This window comes from Arachis duranensis, chromosome 2, assembly GCF_000817695.3.
Source record: "Arachis duranensis cultivar V14167 chromosome 2, aradu.V14167.gnm2.J7QH, whole genome shotgun sequence".
NCBI lineage: Eukaryota > Viridiplantae > Streptophyta > Magnoliopsida > Fabales > Fabaceae > Arachis > Arachis duranensis.
In genome coordinates this window covers 87737876-87758973 of record NC_029773.3, presented here as the reverse complement: position 1 = coordinate 87758973, position 21098 = coordinate 87737876, and the positions used below count along the sequence as shown (strand labels likewise).

The following is a 21098-nucleotide window of genomic DNA, read 5'->3' as shown; positions in this document are numbered from 1 at the left end:
CCACAACGCAGTGCAGGCGAGCCACAGACGGAGGTGACGACATAGTGACAGAGACGCACCAGAGCCAATGAGGAGCCGGCGATCGTTAGTGAGAGAATGTGAGAAAGTGTGGACTCCAGAGTTCTGGATTTCAGGGGAGGCTGAGTGAGATTGAGAGAGAGCATGGTGGGGAAGGAACGAGGGTTCAAGGGTCTAGGTTAGGTTTTTTTAACAAGCAAAACGACGTCGTTTTGAGCAAGGTGGGTAAACAAAAAAGTGTGTCAAACCGGCCGGTTATTAAAACCAACAGTTCACCCGTTTTTATCAAAACCAGCCAGTCTGAACCAGTTTGAAGAGTATGAGTTTTTTATTTTAACTTTTAAGTATAAATTAAATTGGAATTTGGTTCTTTAAAAGTATTTTTTTTTGGATTGGTATTTGTATTTATTTAATGTATCATGTTTTAATTGCTATGCAAAAAGTAATTTTATGTTCTAATTCATCATAAATAAAAGTATTTATAGATAAAAAATATTGGTATAAATGTGACTTTATAAAATTGATTATGATTAAGAATTAGATTGATGGCATATAATTTATGTTGAGATATTTTTTGCACTAAATATTAATGTTAGTTAAAATTATATTAAAGCGTAATTTATTAATAAGATATAATTTATATATTTTTTATATTATTTTTTTAATTTAGTTTTTACAATAATAGTGTCTAATTCATTTAAAAATAATTAATGAAACAGATTTTAACATACACATTTTTTTAAATAAATGTTAAAATGGGCTAAAAAATTAAGATTATTAGACCTCTATAAATATAGGTTAGAACAATCATACATATTGGATAATAGATTTTTATTTACAAAAACTAAAATTAAAAATAATTATTAATATTAATAAATATACACTAATAAACTTTTATAATTAATCAATATTTAGCCTGGACATAGTCCGGATTTTACACTAATTTTTCTTCTACAATCAGATATTTCAACCGGATCGACTTTGTGACTGATTCGTCGATTTTTCAGCTGATCGGTCGATTCGATGGCAGAAATATATCAGGAATTGGAATTGAGGCCGTGTAGAGCTAGAATTGAGGTGGCAAAACGAACACAGCAGAAAACGACAGACCATCAACGATACGACTAACTGCTTTCTATGTAATGAAACAGGACGCAATGAACATAACGGCAGACACAGCGATGGTAAGTGTTGTCGTTGCTGTAGAAAGACGGAAACTGTCGGTGCTGGTTCACTGGAAAGTGTTCACAGAGAGAGAGAGAGAGGGGGTGTAAAGAAAAAAGGGGATTAGAGTTTAGTTTTATCTTGATTTTTTTTAATTAGTAAAAATATTTTAGTAATATCATTTATTTAAATTTTTATTTTAATCTTAAACCAAACAAAAAAAATATAATTTAATCCTAAATACTATATACTAAATAAAATACAAAAATTTAATTTAATTTTTGTCTATAATATCTGTCTTTCAATTTTTGTTTCTCTTTTAAATAATACTTAACAGCCAATATTATTCTATTGCAATTTCTCTATTATCATACTTTTTAAATTCAAAATTAAATTAATCATATTATTCAAGGACCTGGATTGTATACGCTCAATTGAAATTAGTTTAAATTAGTGTAGAACCCAAAAAATTCATTAGCAATTAATTTCAATTTGGATAGGGTTGCCAATCCGATCCGCAGCGGGCAGAGTAAGGTGTGGGTAAAGTTCTCGAGCGGGTCGGATAGGGTGCGGGTTGAGTTTCAACCCTACCCGACCAACTCGCACTCTATATATGTTTATATTATATACTTATATAAAAATATGTTTTAAGTCGATGTTGAATCAAATGCCTCTCACTAAATGCAAAAGATCCTTAGCCATTAAAAGAAAATCATTAATTGATAATTTAATTTTTTTTTTACATAAAAATCAGTTCTATTTTAAATTATCATCAAGTTATATAATAGTGTTATATATTTTTTGTAACTCGCAGGTAGGATCGGATATATAATTTCACAACTATATTAATAAATTTATAATTTCTAATGGCATAAAAAATTATATTTTTTATATTCACAAACATTAAAGTCTTTGTAATTATAAATATCTAATAAATATAATTATAAACCAAATTTTTATTCAAAATATAAGTATAAATATTCTCTCCAAAGCAAAATAAATATAATCCAAAACATAATTATAAATATTGCCTCCAAATAACATAAACATAATTCAAAACACTCAATTTTTATCTTCATACTCTTGTAAGTTAGGTTGGGAGAAGTTAGGTTTTGGCAAAAAATTGCAAAAATACCCCCTCACTGAAAAAAACCTTAGCCCGGCGGGGAAGCCTGCCCCACCCCGCCAAAGTCTGCGAAATCTCGCGGTTTAAGCGGTGCGGGTTAGGTGGGCTTTTGCTATTTGGCGGTCTCGATTTTCTAGCCCAGTCCGCCTTTTTTGGCGGGTTACGCGGTCCGAGCCGATGGGTTTAGCCCCGTTTGCCACCCCTACCCGCGGGTTATGAGCGGGTAGGGTTAGGGTTGAGATATTCTCAATCTGCGGGTAGAGTAGGGTTGAGTTTATATAAAAATCTCAACCCACGGGTAGGATTAGGATTGGATCCAAATCCTACCCTACCCTACCCATTGCCACCCCTATACCCTACCCTACTCTACCCATACTCCTAATATATTATATAATATATATGCAAAAGTTATGTATGTAGTAAAAAAAATGAGTGTTGAATCTACAATTTTTTTCTTATAAAAATCTAAAATAACCACTAAACTAGTTGATGATCATATTAAAAAGGAAGAAGGGACAAAAGTACACCTAAAAGTTCATACGCTGGACAGTAATACACTTGAATCGTTTAATGAGTCATGCGTGTACAGTAATTATATACTCTGGCGGACAAAATCACCATTCCGGCCATCAACGTATGGCGTGGTTAGTTTGAGTGGACAGGTGGCTCTATTTTATCTTTGCTGGCACGTTCACAGTGAGTGACTTGGGTATTTAGTGCCAACTCAAAAAAATTAATTTATTTTAATGATTAATTAGGCAAAATTAAGGGTGAAACCCTAACATCTTCTTTCTCTTCCACCCCTTCATTGATTCACACCAAAAGCTTGAAACTTTGATTGATGGTGTACCTCAATTTCTCTTACAGGGCTGAATCTGCAGTTTCAACCTCCAATTCTCTCACACCATCACCTTCTTTTTCTTCTTCTTCCACCGCCACCACTTCAAAAAAATAGAACAACAAAGAAAAAGAAAAACCCATCAAGATCCAACACTTCCATTACAGTGACCTTGAAGCTGCCACCAATGACTTCTCAGAGCGCAAGCTCCTCGGCAAAGGAAGCCATGGTTATGTCTATAAAGCTGTAATGGTTTCTTCTTCTTCCTTTGCATCTGCATCAGAGTTCATCATCAGCAACAACGAGGTTGATAATGAGATTGATATCTTGTCCAAAATCCAGAGCAATAATAGCAAGCTTCCAAATTGGGGAAGAAGGGTTCGTTTGGCATTGCAAACTGCAAAGGAAATTGATACCCTTCATTCATCAATACCACTTGTGATCTACAGAAATCAACAAATGTTCTGATTGATAGAAACTTCAATGCAAGGTTAGGTGATCAATAATGCCCAAAAACTCAACCCTAAACAAATGCCCACAACCATATTTTTAATACACTTTATTTCACCTTTAATCGTATTAACTGTCTTTTGTAACTGTTGCACATCTTCTTTCAATTTGATGGCACATTCTGTAAGCTCATTCATCTTCTGGTATGATTGTTTCAATGGCCTTTTTTCAGATACAACCTCTGTCCCCACATTTCTTGTTTTTCCTTCTACTTCGTCCAGCTAAACAAAATACTCACAAGGATCTGTCTGGATTTCACTCTATTCCAGACTTGAGTACCACAACTTCAATTCTGTGCAAATACTTGCCATTGTTGTACTCAAACTTCTTCTTCTTCTTCTTCAACAACGAAGATCCGCCACCAACAACGCTGCCATAATTTAGGGATAAAGAGCTCGATTTTTTCTAGAGTGAGCCCATATTCTTAGTTATTGGTTAAGGTGTTAGGGGTTTCAACACATAGCATCTTTTTTCTGAAGATAAAAGAGAAGGAAGGGTTTATTTTAATTAATCATTAAAACAAATTATAATTTCTGAGTTGGCACTAAATGCCCAGGTCACTCACTGTGAACGTGCCAGCAAGGATAAAATAGAGCCACCTGTCCACTCAAACTAACCACGCCACACGCTGATGGCCGGAATGGTGATTTTGTCCGCCGGAGTGTATAATTACTGTGCACGCGTGACTCATTAAACAATTCAAGGGTATTACTGTCCGGTGTATGAACTTTCAAGTGTACTTTTGTCCCTTCTTCCTATTTATAATTATATGTTAGATTTTTTTAAGATTTTATTATTTTTAATTTTAATTTAAACAATTTTTTATTTTTTATTTTATTAATATGTATGAAATTTGGAACGGTTAAATTTTATATTTGTTTAAATTTTTTTTATTTTTTTACGGGTAGAGTCGAATAAGTAGGGTTTAGAACTTTAGAGTGTGGGTAGGGTTAAAGTTGAGAAATTCTTAACCCGCGGATAGAATAGAGTAACATTTTTAAAAAGTTTTCAACCGATAAATAAAATTAGGTAGAATCAAAATCCAATCCTACCTTACCCGTTACCAGTCCTACACCTAACCTACTAAAAAATTCTATAAACACTTTGGCCTAATCTTTCTATCTTTCATAAAAATACGAAATAAAGAACAACTATAATGATAAACAATGAACTGAAATTAGATCTGTCCAAGTTTTAAATTAGTGAGTCAATAGTTTAACATGAGTTACATTAATAAATTATTTGATCTATTAATAATTAAATAAGTATATAAATTATAATAAAATCATAATTTAAATAATAAAAATAAAAAAGTTAATATTATTATTGAATGATAATTAAATTATATATGTTATAACTAAATCATAAAATGTATGTAGGAAAGTACGTAATAAATATGTGCAATGGACCCTATACCTCTCAGTCCTTAGGCAATATCATCAGCAATCCACTGCATATCTTCTACATTTTTCTTCTCCAGATGAATCACCCGTTCATATGTTCTTGAATATCTCCACACAATCCTAAACAAGACAATTGAAGCTGTTGACTGTTGAGCAAGTCTTGACAAAATAAAGCTACAAATTAAAGGAAAAACAGACCTTTTTACTTTTTTAGTCTACGCTTCGATTCAGATGACCCCACATTTAGAAACTGCCGCTGCAAGTGTAGATGACGAATGAGCTTTTTTTTTTTTTTTTTTACAGTGACAGGTGAATGAGCTTAGATATGCAAAAGAAGTTAGGTTTATTTGTACCCAAAAAGGGATAGATTGCAAAAGAGATGAAGCTGAAAAATGTGTTTTGGGATGAATGGAAAATGAGCTCGTGAAGCAAGCAAATAAATGGTGAAAGTGAAACACCACTTGTCCGTTAACATATCTTTTTCTTGAATATTGTAGCTGATATCAAAGTCATATTATATATATATATATAAATATATTTTGACATGCAGATGTCAAGATGCAAATCTAAAACTATATGTGATTTATTAGAGGGACCAAAAAATCGTTGACTAAACCCCGTCCACACCATAGGCATTCGAGGTAAGTGTGGATCGGAGGCACATGGACCCTCGTGGTGTGTGGGATGGGAGGTAAGGTGCAAATTCAATTGGTTATGGGTTACCAACTTTTTGTCCGTCATTGGTGACAGATTTTCAAATAAGCTACTCTCACTTATCCTTTCTAAATTTTCAAATCAGCATACAGCGTACGTGAATTAACGTGTACAAGGAAGAAAGAAAGAAAGAAATAAATAGGGGATCTTTCTAAGTTTCTATATTTTCAGATCGAGCATGCATGAATTCTCGTGCATTATGATGGAATGGGGGAGATTAAAATATGGCAGAAACTCACCTGCAGTCGACTGCAGGTGAAGTTGTTTCTGGATGACTGACACGTATTACTATATGGTTTAAAAAAATCGGTTTATTTTATATAAATGATTTATTTAAAAAAACCGGTTTGAATTGAACCAAACAGTTACTTTTATTCTTCTCTTCTTCGTTTCGCACGTAAAATTCGTTCTCTTTCAATCCCTTTTTCAGAACTAATATGAAACTTTCAATTAGGTATGTTCATTTTATTTATATTTCTTAATCAAATTTATTATTTCAAATGTATTTCTTAATTTATGTTTTTATTCATTCCTCTGTGAATGATGAAAATTATTTAATAAATACGTATATATTTATGTCATCACACCATTTTGATGTTCAGGATCATAAATGCCAAGATAATTCATTTATGTGATGGAAGACAAAAATGTAATTATGGTATAACGTAGACTAGTTTGATAGCATGAACATTGTTGAAATTTTGGCATGATCTCTTTCATATTTGTTATATGTCTCTTTAGTTGGTGATGTTATAATTTATTGTGATGATATGATGGTAGTTTAATTGTATGAGTAACAATAATTTGCATGAAAATAGTTTATTAGTAAAATAAAAGTTAATTGATTGATTACCATAAAATTTAATTTAACGATAAATTTGTAATTGAATATATTTTTACAGCTTAATTTAAAATCTGTTTACAGCTTAATTTAAAAGCAACTGAAAATGTAAGTTATGGGAAACAAAACAAAATTTATCAAGAAAATAAAAACAGAGACACAAAAAAAAGATAAGTGATATCATTTATGCCATTCCTATAGAAAAAACCGTGAATTTTGTTTCTTTTTTAGAATACTAAATTTTACTTTTTCAAACAATTTGTATACATATATTTGACAAAAATTAAATAAAAAAGGTTTCAGATAAATTTAAAGAAAAATTGGTCAATATGAATGAAGAAAAAGAACATATCAAATTCATCTGTTAGGAATTTAGGAATAACAAGTAAAAAGAATTTAAATTATTTTAAAAGTAGTTATTTGGTCTATTCAAACCGGTTTTTTTAAATAAACTATTTGTATAAAATAAATTGATTTTTTTTAAACCATATAGTAACACGTGTCAACGATCCAGAAGCAACTTCACCTGCAGTCGACTGCAGGTGAGTTTCCACCTTAAAATATACATGTACAACTAGTGTTTGTTTTTTGAATATTTTTTTTTAAATGTTATCCATCCGTAAACGTGGTAACTAATTTATTCACCGCCGGTCATTCTTTCAAGGACAAACGGCTGATTAATATTTTCTGTCTAAAATAAAATTCAAACTTCTAATCTCTTGAATAAGAATCAGATAATGAACTGTTAGACTATATGCAAGTGATTTACTTTTTTTTTTTTATAATGCAACTATTCATAGTTGGGTTTTCTTTTTTTGTTTTCCCCCATGAATTGGACAGCCAACCATCTTTGGCTGTTACATCACACACTCACACAAACCATATATTTAAAGGTTTTATCTACTATTTGATCATTATTAAGATTCAAACTCAGATACAATATATTAAGAAGCAATATATCTAACTACTCAGTCAAAGCTTCAGTTGCATATTTGGATTCTCTTTAATTTTTTTTTAACAAAAGAGATCAAACAATAAAGTGAAAAGACAGAATCTCAAACAGAATCACAAATCAAAAAACACTGAAATAAATTTAAGAACAATTCCTAGTGTTATCTCTGATATTGCCATCAACAATAAAAGAAATCCAAGTTACACTATTCTCTATAACTGGTCAAGGATTTGTGAAATATCTCTTTTATTCAGAATTTTTGTTATTAAAAATCCGCTCATTTCTTTCTAGCCACACATTTCAAATTACTCCAAAGAAACATATGAGCCACTTGTTACGCTCCTCTTTCCTATTAGCAATGTCTGTCCAACTCTCAAAATGTTCTTTCAGTGAATCCGGAATAGACCACAGCCTCCCAAAGTCAGATAGCCAATCACACCACACCTTTCCATAATGTTTTGGTGAAATCATAACTGGATATGTCCTCCGAAAGTGTTTCTGACCGCATTACCTGGCCTGCACAAAGGAGTTAGTTGGAAAAATACTTTCTTTGTCAAACTTCCAAATAACTCTATCTTGGATATCACATGCTATCTTTAGTTCTTTATAGGCCGTAAGGTCTCATGCAATTAATCCACTAATAACAACTTCCACTGAAATAATTATCTCCTCTACTGAAAATTTCAAATTCACTCTAATCCGTTTCAAAACCCACAGTCTCCTATAAAAGATCTTCTTTGGTTTGAAACAGAAAAAAGCCTCAAAAAACTCGACTTTAAATAACCACTTTGTAGTCAAATGTCTTCCCAGAACCGGGTTCTCCTTCCATCACCCAAACAATCCAACAATCATCTTATTTCTCACATTATCCAACAATCATCTTATTTCTCACATTACGATCTTTGAACTGCAATATAAACCCCCTTGACTAGGCAGTGTTTGAGATGATAACATCACATTAGGATTCAAGTTATGATAAGAACATACAATCTTCTTCTATAATGGACACTCCTCTTTTGAGAAACGCCACCACCACTTGAATAGAAGGACTGTGTTCCTAACCACAGCATTACTCACCCTCCAATGCACCTAACTTTTTAAGAGTGTGAATCACTTTCCACTTAACTAACGCCAATTCTCTTCAAGTATCATTAATTTGAACCATTTTTATTAAAATTTCAAGAAAAAAAGAAAAGAAAAGAAAGGAGTGACGATCTTTTAGTAGAGATTTTTTCATTGTTGAAATATAAATCCTATTATAATTTAGAGAACAGAACACTATTTATTACTTTACACCAATTATATATAAAAACAAAAGTTGTGTTTGATTTTATTTTTCAATTTAATTTCCATTTGGTACTAATTTGATTTTATTATTTAATCCAATCTAATTCAAGTGATTGCGATTTTGTAAGGGTTTAAATTTATCTTTTAATCTACAGATTAAAATGATTAAATTAAATCGATTTTATCTCATTCAAATTTTAATATTTTATAATTTAAAATTTTTAATTATTCATTTTTTCCAAAATCAAAATATAACAAATCCAACTTTTAAAATATATAATTAATAATTTTTAAATTATTATTTTTTTCAAAATTGAATTAACCGAAGAAAGAATTAGATATTCAAATTGTTACAATATAATACAAATCGCAATGATTATTAATTTTTACCTTCTAAGATTCAAAACATAAAATAGCATACAAAATAAAATAAAGTGACATAAATATTTGAAAATTTATATTTCAGACAGATTAGTCTATTAAAAAAATACCAATAAAAATCCTCCAAAATAATAAATATGGACAAATTAATTTATTAGTATTTTTTTTTTCTTTAAACACTAATCTGTCCGAAGTATAAATCTTCAAATATTTATGTCACTTTACTCTACAAAACACTGCAATCGCATGCTTATACTTTACCATCACCACCGTTATATCTTGTGCGCATCCAAATAACTCGAAACATCAGCACCAACACCCTGTAACTAAAGCCATGTTACTTCAGATCAATCATAACCACATGAATCATAATGTTTTCAGTACTGTTGGAAGAGAACCATTGCATTATAACAATGTCCTGGAAGGTGAATCTCCCATTACAATAATCTAAAACTTTTATAGGTAATTAAAAAGAACACCCACGTGTCCCTGCCCTCATAAATAATACTTCTGTGCTTTTTGCATTCGCAACAACTTATACTGAACCAATTCAACCGGGCACAAGAATCTTATAACTGATATCACTGCCGCCCATATTGAGGTGGCATATTGTTTTCAGGTTGTCCCGGCGGAGGTCTTGGCCTTGCGTACTCAGCGAAGATAACCCAGCCATCCAAAAACTGTTTTGCATCAGAAAACATATCAGTCAGGGTTATTCAAATAAGCCACAAAACTGTGGCTGAAAGCAATAGCATAAGGCAAGCACTGCAGAACCAGAAACGTTGTCGAAAAGCACAAATCCATCAAATATGTTATAACCAATGAAACACCAACTTTGACGGGGCAACTCAATGGTGTGTCCATGCTTCTTATGTTTTATAGGATGAACTCAATCATGACAAGTTTCTTAAATCAGAAATCTAAATGTCGATCAAGATTCATATTCTATTATTTGTAGTTGAAATGTCAAACTATAAAATACGTACATGAGCTTGGCAATCCGTGCATAATCTACAGCTTATGAATATTCATACAGGCATTGCAATCCAGAAAATAACTACAGGGTATATAGGAAGGAAACTTTAAAACCAATTTTCAGGAAACCTGTGTATAAACAGTAGAAATGAGGTAGTTCAAATTCAAAGAAATGTGTTTGCAAAAACAAGAAACATTTAAGTTTATTGTATATTATTAAAGCATTAGTATCATTAGTTATAAATTGTGTCTTGTCAAGTTAAAATACACATACATGCAGATAAAAATCCGAGACAATAATCTCTACCAAGAAATCAACTTTGTCATATGGCTCATGATCATGGAGTAAGCATCGAGTTTAATTCAGCTTACCTTGCCATCCATGCCCTCGATGCCCTTTGCAGCATCTTCTAGAGTGGCATACTTCACAAAACCAAACCCCTTAGAGTAACCTGATACTCGGTCAGTTACCACCCTTGCTGAAAGCAGAAAAAGGGAGAAAGTTATGGTTTTCTAGTAGATTCCGAAGCATACATATAACTCTACAAAAAACCATAGTTGAAATTGATAAACTTAAATGTTCAAATTTTCAGAGAAGGAGAAGAAACCGTGAACAACTTCACCAAACTTTGCAAATTCGTCTCTCAACTTCTCTGAAGTAGTACGTTTGCTAAGCCCTGAAAGTTTTGGCAAACATAAAAATAACTTGGTCAACAAAACAGTCCATGTGACGAAATTTAAATCAAACCGATGGTGTATTACTTGGAAAGATAGCCAAATCTTAGTAGTGCAATGGACAAAAATTTTCTGTTACAGAAATGAAGTTAGAAACTGCAAAATACAATTGTGACATCTATTGCACTTTTTGTATATTCATTTTTGGCATCACCTAATAATTTATAGCCATATCAATCAGTTCATTCTAATGCCCAGATGCTTCTTTCTTAAGGATATGCTTATTTTATAAAACCGGTCTTTTGTCGGTTGGTAAAGATACACATCCAAGTTTTGAGTGAACAGTGTTGTCAAATAGTAGCTATGGCAGTATTATGGCGCTATAGTGTGGCAGATTTTACAGTGTGTGATGAGAATCCCATAGCACTGTAGATTTCACATCGCAGCCGCCATTCTCCATGGCAGCTGGTCACGGAAATAAAGCAGGAAATCCCTTTTTTCAAAAAAAAAAAAGGCATATTTATGATTTTAATTTCTATTTTGGAAAACTTCTATTTTTTTCCTAATTAGATATACACACTCTACCACTCAAAATAACCATCTCTTCCTATTCCCTCTTCATGTCCATGTTCTACCTCTGTCTTCCCTGCTTTTATGAGATGCATTCTCTACTTCCGGTTATTTAGTAAATATGATATGATTCTATATTTCTATCCAATTTAGTGATAAGTTTGATGAATATGATTTTCCAGAAATCTTAAATGTCTCTAATTTTCTTGAATAAACAAAAATAAGAAAAAGCACAACAATAAGTAAAAAATAAGTAAAAAACATAGGACAAAGTAATCCCTCCTCAGTGTTTGTGCTGGACTATCTTGTCATATTTATATTTTTATCAGGAACAAATTTGAATTATTCACATATCTTACCAATTAATTTGTCCAAATCCTTAGAAAATATTGAGGAGGGGCCATGTTGTCCAACATTTGAAATACGGGACAACCTCTAGCTACTTTTGTTAGCAGCATCAATGAAAGAAACAAGAGGAAACACAACAAGCTTCTTTTAAAAAACTTTCTTTATTGGAATGGGAACACGTTCAAACAGGTGAAGGATAGGGTCATGTTAACATTACACAACACTCATTAGCATTGACTGAAGTTTTAATCAAGCATGAAGCGTTTCAGACTAGAAGATCTTCCCCTTTTCTCCAAACCAATTAACTAGACATTAGACAATCGCTTTACTTCAAAAACCCAATTAACTAGTTAGCAACGCACCAACTTCGTGTCACTAATCAACACCTAATATGTTCGATTTAGCTAACAAACCATAATATCATATATGCATATGGGTTTAGCTAAAGGCACTTGCTAAGGTAACACATTTAGAAAGTTTTAATGTTTTTAAACTTTTTTTCATACAATACATGCTTTATAAATTTGAAGTTTTAGTCTTCCCACAAAAACTTTCTATATTTAACTCCTTAACAAGAGCTAAACCCAAATCATATTCATATCCAAACACAAAACAATCACAAATAACAAGTCAAATACAGTCTAACATATAATCTATATATGAAACCTTAAGAACCATGGTAGATCCAAACTTCAAACACGACAAAAACAGATGAGGATACCAAAACAACAGAGAACCAAAACTTTAAACATCACTTTCTATTTTCTACTGCAGTTACATCAACAAACCAAGTTTTCCAAAAATCATGAGGGTTTCATTAATACTCAATGGAAATTACAGAAAACATAAAACTTCAGGAGGAAAAAAATTGAGAAGGTAAAGAGGGAAACAGACCAGAGACGAAGAGGTTGGTGTTGGGTTCCGCCATAGGCCGAGCTGGCTGCGCCCCCGCCTGTGGAGGCGGAATGAAGGGGAAGCTCAAAGATGGCTTCGTCGTGTTTGTGCAGAAGAGCCGCCGCAAACCTCCGGGAGCTGCCAACGCTGCCGCCCTCATCGCCATGGCCACGGGTACTAGTTAACTGGTTCGATGGTTCAACCAAAATAATCGAATTATAAATAAACACACAAAAACATAATTATATTCTAAAGTAAATCTTAAAAGTACACTAATTAATCCAATGACCAACACCTAGAAAACCAATAACAAGAACAAATAACCTAATGGCAAGAAAAACTAGGCAGCAGCAATGAACAATAAGTCAACAACAACATTGCAAAAAATTTAATAACACCTAACACAATAGCAATTAAGCGACTAACAACTTAACAAATTAACAAATAGCAAAAGCAACACAGCAACCTGCAGCAAGAAGAACTAGGAAATCGCAAAAGATTTTTATAAACCCCGAAAAAAAATACAGCAACCAGAAACTGCAACACAACAACCACAACACAGAAACCAGCAACCACCGCAACAGATACCATCAACAAAAAGTGAAAAACACAGCAAGAATCAAAGAGGAGAGGATTACACCTACCAGAAACTGGAAGGCGAGCACGACGGTACTAGAACGAGACGGGCGGAAGGATAAAAATACCCGCGACGGCCGGAACTGGAAGAGGATCGCGACGGGTGGATGCGAGCACGACGTGAAGGCAACGGCGACGAAAACAAGAAGGGATGGGAAGACGACGGCGGCGGCAGAGCTCGGCGGCGGATGAGCAGTAAACGATGGCGTTTCAATATGAAAATTAAATTAAATAGCATTTTTCAAGTGAAATAGTAAATATCAAATTTGTGATTGACAAAATAATTCTTGAAAAATTTTAAAATTTGACAAAATCGTCCAACGGTGAAAAGATGACGTCACAGAAAATGCTGATGTGAATGTTGGAAGAGAGTTACAATGATGGCAGAAAGCTTCGACAAGGTTTCTGGCCACCTTTTTATTTTGTGTTCACTGTTTCTTCTTCTTCAATACGCCGTTGTATCTCCTTTCGCCATGGCAGCTGAAGACCATCATGGCATGCCACTATACCTCCCGCATTATTCATGTTTGCCGCTACTTCCTCCTCAACACGCCGCCGCTTCTTCCTCCTCAACACGCTGCTACGTCTTCTTTTGTGTTCCCTTGGCATTCCACTGCATCTCGCTGCATTATTTATGTTCGCTGCTTCTTTTTCTTTAACACGCCGGTACGTCTCCTTTTGGGTTTCCTTCTGCTATGACAGTACCTCTCCGCTTTTTCGTGTTCGCTGTTTCTTCTTCTTCAACACGTCGTTGCGTCCCTTTCGTGTTTCCTCCACTATGGCAGCATTTCGCTGTTATGTTCTCTTCTACCATGGCAAATAAGAAGGAGAAAAAAAAATCGGAAACATCGCTGGAGTTCTTTGTTATCATCGGAGCTCTTTTCCACCGACCACATCAATATTTTTCATTCATTGTGACATCATCTTTTTACAATTGGCTATTTTATCAAATTTTAAATTTTTTAAGTGACTATTTTGTCAATAACAAAAAACAAATAGCATTTATCAATGCTAAAATCTTTTAGATACCAATTCAATATTTATCTCTTAAAATTATTAAATAAAAATTTAGTTAAATCAATTTAATTATTTAACAATTTCTATTTATTAAATTTTATATGAACGCAACTGCACCTTTTAAGATGCTGTACAAGTACTCCGAGTAATGATATCCTACACATTAATTGTAGAAAAATTTGAAGTTTTTCATTGTGACAACAAAAAGACATATGAAAGATCATGTTATTAATTAGTAACAAAAAAAATTATAAATATTTAATTAATCGATTCATTTGACAAATTTATCTTAAAGTTGAGTTATTAATTTTGTCAACAATAACAAACCTTTAAATAAAACTCAAATCTACGCTAAATTAATTTCGGATTAAGAGATATAATAGAAATCCATACCATCTTTCGTGAATGATTTTCTTCGACTTCGAATCAATATTCGTTTATGGATAATCTATGAACAACATAATCTTGTGTGTGAGGGTGAGTTCAAAACTTCACAACTTTCTGATATACAAGAATCATTGCAGGGGATAAGACAAATTTGTAACATTTCACTTCAACCAACATTCACCATTTCACCTGAGTAATTAAGGGCTTATCTGATAACGAGGCTTCTATATTCCCAGCCACAAGTTCACACAATTTGATTATACATTCAGAAGTAAAAGCAGCACAATGTGGAGTCAAAACCACATTATCCATACTGAGTAGCTCTTTAGGAACATTAGGTTCATCTTCAAACACATCCAAAGCAGCACCACCAATTTCACCATCCATCAAAAACTTCACCAATTGCTTCTCATCAATAAGAGATCCTCTCCCAACATTCACAATGAACCCTTCTTTTCCCAATGCCAACATCACTTCTCTGTTTACTATGTGCCTTGTTTCCTCATTCAGTGCACAACAGAGAACAAGTGCATTGCTAGTAGCAGCAAGGTCAATAACACTGTTATAGAAAGGGTATGAAACTGCAGATTTTTTATGCTTTGAGTGGTATAAGATGGTGCAACCAAAACATTCGAGTCTCTTAGCAACTTCCATGCCAATGCTTCCGAGTCCAACTATGCCAATCCTCTTTCCTGATATCTGAAATCATCAATGCGTTATTGCTTTCAAAGTGAAGCTTGCAAATGAAGACATGTTCTAATAGAACATTTTTTAAATATCCAAACATGTATAAAAAATTGAAAGGATTAACGGAAAGAATGGAAGAATCCTTATCCTTAATCTTAATGCATTTATAAGTTTGAGCATATTTTTTTAATTTTAATATAGAAATAGATTCCTAAAACACGGAACAGAATAAAAAATAAATAAAGATGAGACTGGTGGATGCAACACGTATATAGATGAGACTGGTGGATGCAACAAGTATATATTTCGTTTGCAGTCTTGTTTACACGGTAAATGTATTTTTATAAAAAAAATTAAAAATAATAAAAAATATTAATAATATCAATAATTCAAATTTTTAGTATCTAACTAATACATAAAGAAAAAAATATGTACTAATTACATGCTAAAAGTTTATATACTTGATATTATTAATATTTTTTATTATTTTTAAAAAAAATTTAAAAATACATGTATCTCATTTACATTGTAAATCGTATCCACCTGTCTTATCTCGTTTACACGAGATACATGCAAAATTATTATCTTAGTTAGAGGAATATTTATTTCCGTAAATATTTTTTAAATTATTTATTTCGATAATTATTACATTTATTTAAATTATAAAAATAAAAAATCCCCAAAATACGTAACAGGATATAAAAGAATAAATATACTAACTAATTTTAAATAAATTTAGAATTTAAAATCTAAATTGATATTGGCAGAAAAAATTAACTCCCTAATTAAATTTATTATAAAATCAGCCACCTCATCAGAAAACAGTTTTCCGGCGCCAGCTACCTGTATCCCTCGGCAGCCACACTCATTGAGGTCAATGTGATCGGTGCCGGCACTGGTGGTGACGACTAGTCGGAGGGAGGGGAGGAGGCGGAGGACGGGGGCGGTGAGGGAGAAGGAAGCACTGCAGATGACGGCGGAGATGGATGAAAGTGGAGCGGTGAGAGGGTAGAGTGAGTCCAACGAAGTGTTTGGGATAAGAAAACGGAATTTGTGAGAGTAGAGTTGTTTTAAGGTTTGTAAGCACGTTGGAGAACCAAGAACAAGCACTTGTGGAAGATCTTGGTTTTCGTGTTTGAGTTGTTGTAATTCTACTTTTTCTTCTTCCGCCATTGAATTTTGACGGTGGTGGGAAATTGGAGCTTCTTGGAAGTACAGCAGTACTGTGAATGGGAGGTGGGAAATGAACGTGGGACTTATCTTACATATTTTATCGTTTCAATTTCGAAAAATGTTTTCGGAAATGCACGTGGGACTTATCTTACATTCTAGAATGGCTCGCTACACATTTTTGGAGCATGTATATTTGAGATTGAGAGCAAAGATATTTGAAATTCAGTACATTTTAATTTTAGAATGCATTTCATGGTCCTCCCAACCACGCCTGTGAGTGAGCATATATTTAGATCGATATCTTGGAAGCTAAGATCGATCAAAAGGACAAAAGCTTTTTACACTTAGATGACATATATTTAGATACCTTGAAAAATACACATATGAACATGCATGACCCATTGTCATATACGAAAACATGGAAAGCAGAACCTTTACAAGCTGAGTGTCCACTACTTCCTCACCCTAGTCTCTAGCTATAAATCTACCTAATATCACTATATATTGGACAAAAGCAACGAATCAAGAAGGAACATAGGGCTCAAAAAGTTTAACACATGGATTTGGATCATACTGCATTATATCAGCAGCACGTTCAAACTCTTCCCTCAGAACCTTGATACTGCGTTTATCCACCACTCTGCCCAGATCATGAGATATCTCAAAAGGATCCTCTATGCATATCAGATGCCGATCATTCCCAACCCTCCTCGTCCAGTCCTTCTCTCGCTTACTACACACCAAAAAGCAAGCATCAGGCATTTAAGATTATATTCAATCATATAGCTACTACATCAATAATAATATACAAACTAATTTAAATCTTATACAAATGCAAGCATATATGTGATTGCATGATAGTGGAAAACTTTAGTCATTTAAGCTCAAATTTGACATCCAATAAGTCTCGTCAGAAAAACAAGAGAAAGAAACAGAGTCTCTTTTTTCTTCCTTTTTTTTGTTTCAATTTAGTATCTTATTACTAAGGAGCAGCTTCAAGCAAAGGAAATCGACATCAGGAGCATACGGAAAACTACACATTAATCATAAACGCCTGTCTTAGAATTCAGAAAACAACCAATTTCTAGCAAAATGAGGAGGGACAATGATAACAAATGGGACTGTTGAGATAGGGACTGTGAGTATATGACAAACAAATTAGATATCCAGACTCTTACCTGATTATGCTTCCTGTACGTACAGATATAACTGAATTTGCGTAATCATGACAGTAAGCCCAATAATAGAAAAATCCCCACACTAACTGAGCTATTGTTTCCTTGTTGGGGCGTCCAAAATCAGCGAGTCTCCCAACTTTATCAAAGTAAGCACAATTCACATTGTCCACATTAACAGAGTAAGTCGATTCCATCTCCTTCATAGGTAACAGTCATTAATCAGGAAAACACATTAAATTGCAGAAGTATTAATTCCTTTACCATTTTCAGATTCTGCATACTTGATTTATGTATTCTAAACTGCTTTCCTCAAACTAAAACCCAGCAAACTGCTTTTTCAAGAAGAACTACCTCACTCTGCTCAAGGCCCAAAACTTAAGGAAATGACCCTCTGGAGCCTAGAGTAAATTTTTTCTAAAATATAAAGGTGAGTATCCACCCTTAATTTAGAAAGCTTCCTGATTATAACCCAGTAAATTTTATAATAATAATACTAAACTGCGGTTACCGTGGAAAGACATTTCATTTACATCAAAAACACTTGCAAAAGAATGAGAAGTGGAAGTACACACCTGTAAGCAAGGAAGGATAGCAGGCCTTCGTTGTTGCAAAAAATGAATGCACATTAAGACATACCTGAAATTAGAACTGCCCAAATTACTACACGGAACAAGTGCTCATCATCAATCATTTGATCGTGTATCAACCAATTTTAATGTTCTTGGTAAAAACTTGTGTAACTTGACCCGGAGTAGAAAAATAAGGAAAATTAAATCAGAAGCTAACTTACGCATAGCTAGATAAGGTTCCATGATAAGTTTCATTCACTCCTCTTGACTTTGCCCAATGTTTGATAATAAACGCCAACTGCCTTAATCTTGCATCTATTTGAGCATAATCCCGAAGAAGCTTTGTATTTACAACAGCAAGGAGGTTGTTGATGCATATGTCACAAGAAATTCCTGTCGCTGGATCCATGAGTTTTACTATAGGAACTCTTGCCCGAGTCAAAGCCTGCAAACAAATGAATGTTTGTTGAGCAGTCCAGTAAACCCAACCCTTACAGTAAGTTATGCACACATATGCTCTTATTGCCCCATGAAGAACCGAAAGAAAGGCAGTGGAATATATCAAAATAAATATCTACTGAGAAAATATTTTTTACAAGCTCACTCCAACCAACCCAAAACCCAATGTCAAGCTTCCAATAACAATTTCCTAATTTTCCTCATATATAACAAAGCTTGACTTTATATGTCCATTATATCCCATTTAGTGAGGAAAGGCTTAGTTCGTTGTATTTTATCTCAATTATGCAATATTCTTCATGGGCTTATCACAAAATAGTTAATCATTACATAAATAAATACATACAACCAAGATATGATAGCAATATTAGCACTATAAAAACATAGCAATCTTCTCACCTGCACATTCTGCAGATTATCTGATTGTAAAATATCTGCCAATTTCATTAGAATATCGGATTTCTCCATGTTTGCTTCCTCAATTGCAAGGCAAATATCAATATCACTTTTAGAAACGCCAAATGAATTAGCACATGATCCATAGATAAAAAGCTGAGCTTTTGGCCACTCTTTATTAACTAATTTCTCCAATAATGCTAATAATTGTCTTTGCTTCACCTTTTCTTCCTCTGGAGGAATCAGAGACTCATATATTGCAAGAAAAGGAACGTTAAGATTATCTATGTCCCTTCGACGTATCATCTGCCTTTTGTACATTCTTTGCCGCTGGCTTAATAACCGTTGTCCTCTTGAATCTAATGATCTGGCATCCTGATAATAAATTCAGTAAGTGACCTTAGAATTTAACAATCCAGGGTCAAGCTAAGAAAGTCAAATAAAAGCCCAAAACCTCGTTATTTGATCATTGATGATAAACAACCAATCTAGATTATAGATTCTAAGTCTTTCCATAAAGAGTTCTAGTATTTATAATAATGAAAATCAAATACTCAAACCAAACCACTAGGAGAATTAAATTCAATTCAAATACTAGTTACTGAAAATGAATGACAATCCATAGTTACCAACAATATCAAAAATTTTAAGTGTTAACCTTCTCCCGAGCACGGCGTTGCCTTGAGTTATTCTTGTCTTCAGACTCATCCTCAACCAACAAGGAATCACCTAGCTGCTCCCCAAGGGCATCAGCATCAAGATCGCCATCACCATCATCATCATCAGCATCACCAATTTTAAGATTCGCCAAAGATTCTTCAACATCAGCACCAGACACTGAATGAAGTTTACTCCCCGCCGGCGGCCCTGGGTGATCAAGCTGTTCGAGAATCCCCATCTCGCGACCCACATTGCCTCTGCCACCACTTCTTTCCCCAGACACCATTCTGAAATTTTCCTTCCTAGGGTGCACACTCTCAATCCTACCACCCAATCCCCCAGAATCAACAGGCATCGCTCGATCGTCATCAACCTCTGAACCCTTCCTTCTCCCCCCAGAGCCCCAATGACCCTTTCCCCTTTGCTTGTTCCCAAACCCTGGCGGTGGAGCCCTACTAGTCTCAGACCTAAGATTCCCTCCACCACCATGAAAACTATTGTTATTAATATTGATGTTGTTGTTGTGATTCCCCCTCTCAACCCCTCTCCTATCTTGTTCAACAACATCAAAATTCCCAGCAGAATTTGAAAATTTTGGACCTTGTTTATGCGGTTCAACATGGAAGTTCAAGTTCCCATTGTTCAGCTTCAAGTACAGCAACGAATCCACCGCCCCATTAGGTGGAACTTCATGAGCAAAAGCGTCATTAGGCAAGGACCCGAACTTTAGCTTCAGCTCCTGCTGCTTCTGCTGCTGAACAAAAGCATCAACTCTAATGTTGCTGTTATTGCTTATATTTGTAGTAGTAGCGGCCGTTTCAACTGGAAACCCTAATCTTCTGAGATCGTCGATTCCAATGTTGGAGTTGGGAATTGGGGTTAGGGTTTGGGTTTGGGGTACACCAGGAGGAGGGGCAAACGGATTATGAGTCAACCCGAAGAGATTTTGCGGGTAAGAGAGAGAGTGGGGCCAAGGAAGCTGAAGATGGTTCTGTTGTTGTTGATGATGGTGATGGTGATGGAGCTGAGGGATGGGGTGATCGTGACCGTTGGATTGCCACGGGGACTGGGGTACAAATGGAATTGTGGGACCCATTAATGCGACGGCGGGATCCAGTGCTGCCGGAGATTGTTGTTGCTGCAGCTGCGGCGGAGGAGGCGGCTGGTTTTGGTGGTGTGATTGAGGTGGAGGAGGAGGTTGATGGTGGTGTTGAGGGGGTCGTTGGATGAGAGAAAGGAG

At 34.2% G+C, this 21098-nt stretch overlaps 4 protein-coding genes across 5 annotated transcripts; all 4 read right to left on the bottom strand.

The window, feature by feature from the left end:
* Positions 1 to 9557: 9557 nt before the first annotated feature.
* Positions 9558 to 13523, bottom strand: LOC107475743 (organelle RRM domain-containing protein 2, mitochondrial). 2 transcript variants are annotated; one of them, XM_016095386.3, is made up of 5 exons: positions 13341 to 13523; positions 12697 to 12881; positions 10818 to 10886; positions 10582 to 10688; positions 9558 to 9914 (listed from the first exon to the last, which is right to left on the bottom strand). In XM_016095386.3, the coding sequence occupies exons 2-5, from the start codon at positions 12860 to 12862 to the stop codon at positions 9816 to 9818; spliced, it is 441 nt and encodes a 146-aa protein (XP_015950872.1). In that variant the 5' UTR covers positions 12863 to 12881; positions 13341 to 13523; the 3' UTR covers positions 9558 to 9815. The 2 variants fall into 2 exon arrangements, with proteins under 2 accessions (XP_015950872.1, XP_020991524.1); XM_021135865.2 differs by having other exon boundaries at positions 13401 to 13518.
* A 1226-nt stretch (positions 13524 to 14749) lies between these two features.
* On the bottom strand, positions 14750 to 15607 carry LOC107475810 (glyoxylate/hydroxypyruvate reductase HPR3). The gene has a single exon (XM_021135864.2). The coding sequence runs from the start codon at positions 15388 to 15390 to the stop codon at positions 14914 to 14916; it is 477 nt and encodes a 158-aa protein (XP_020991523.1). The 5' UTR covers positions 15391 to 15607; the 3' UTR covers positions 14750 to 14913.
* LOC127744998 (uncharacterized) lies at positions 15445 to 16596 on the bottom strand. The gene is made up of 2 exons (XM_052257945.1): positions 16267 to 16596; positions 15445 to 15492 (listed from the first exon to the last, which is right to left on the bottom strand). The coding sequence occupies exons 1-2, from the start codon at positions 16594 to 16596 to the stop codon at positions 15445 to 15447; spliced, it is 378 nt and encodes a 125-aa protein (XP_052113905.1).
* Positions 16597 to 16911: 315 nt separating this feature from the next.
* Positions 16912 to 21098, bottom strand: LOC107475742 (UTP:RNA uridylyltransferase 1; the record flags this gene model as incomplete). The annotated part of the gene is given in 6 exon segments (XM_016095385.3): positions 16912 to 17329; positions 17775 to 17971; positions 18347 to 18410; positions 18565 to 18788; positions 19202 to 19573; positions 19857 to 21098. Coding segments are annotated over 6 exon segments (2310 nt in total), but the record flags the coding sequence as incomplete, so codon positions are not given.

Bases quoted from the DNA above. Each gene is read 5' to 3' on its own strand.
- LOC107475810 (XM_021135864.2), bottom strand. From the start codon at position 15,390: ATGGAAGTTGCTAAGAGACTCGAATGTTTTGGTTGCACCATCTTATAC.
- LOC127744998 (XM_052257945.1), bottom strand. From the start codon at position 16,596: ATGGCGGAAGAAGAAAAAGTAGAATTACAACAACTCAAACACGAAAAC. The intron at 15,493-16,266 runs GTAGCTGGCGCC...ATGTTCTATTAG, and splicing joins GTGGCTGCCGAGGGATACAG to AACATGTCTTCATTTGCAAG.
- LOC107475743 (XM_016095386.3), bottom strand. From the start codon at position 12,862: ATGGCGATGAGGGCGGCAGCGTTGGCAGCTCCCGGAGGTTTGCGGCGG. The intron at 10,689-10,817 runs GTTTCTTCTCCT...TTCTGCTTTCAG, and splicing joins GTTTGGTGAAGTTGTTCACG to CAAGGGTGGTAACTGACCGA. The intron at 9,915-10,581 runs GTAAGCTGAATT...GATGCAAAACAG, and splicing joins TCGAGGGCATGGATGGCAAG to TTTTTGGATGGCTGGGTTAT.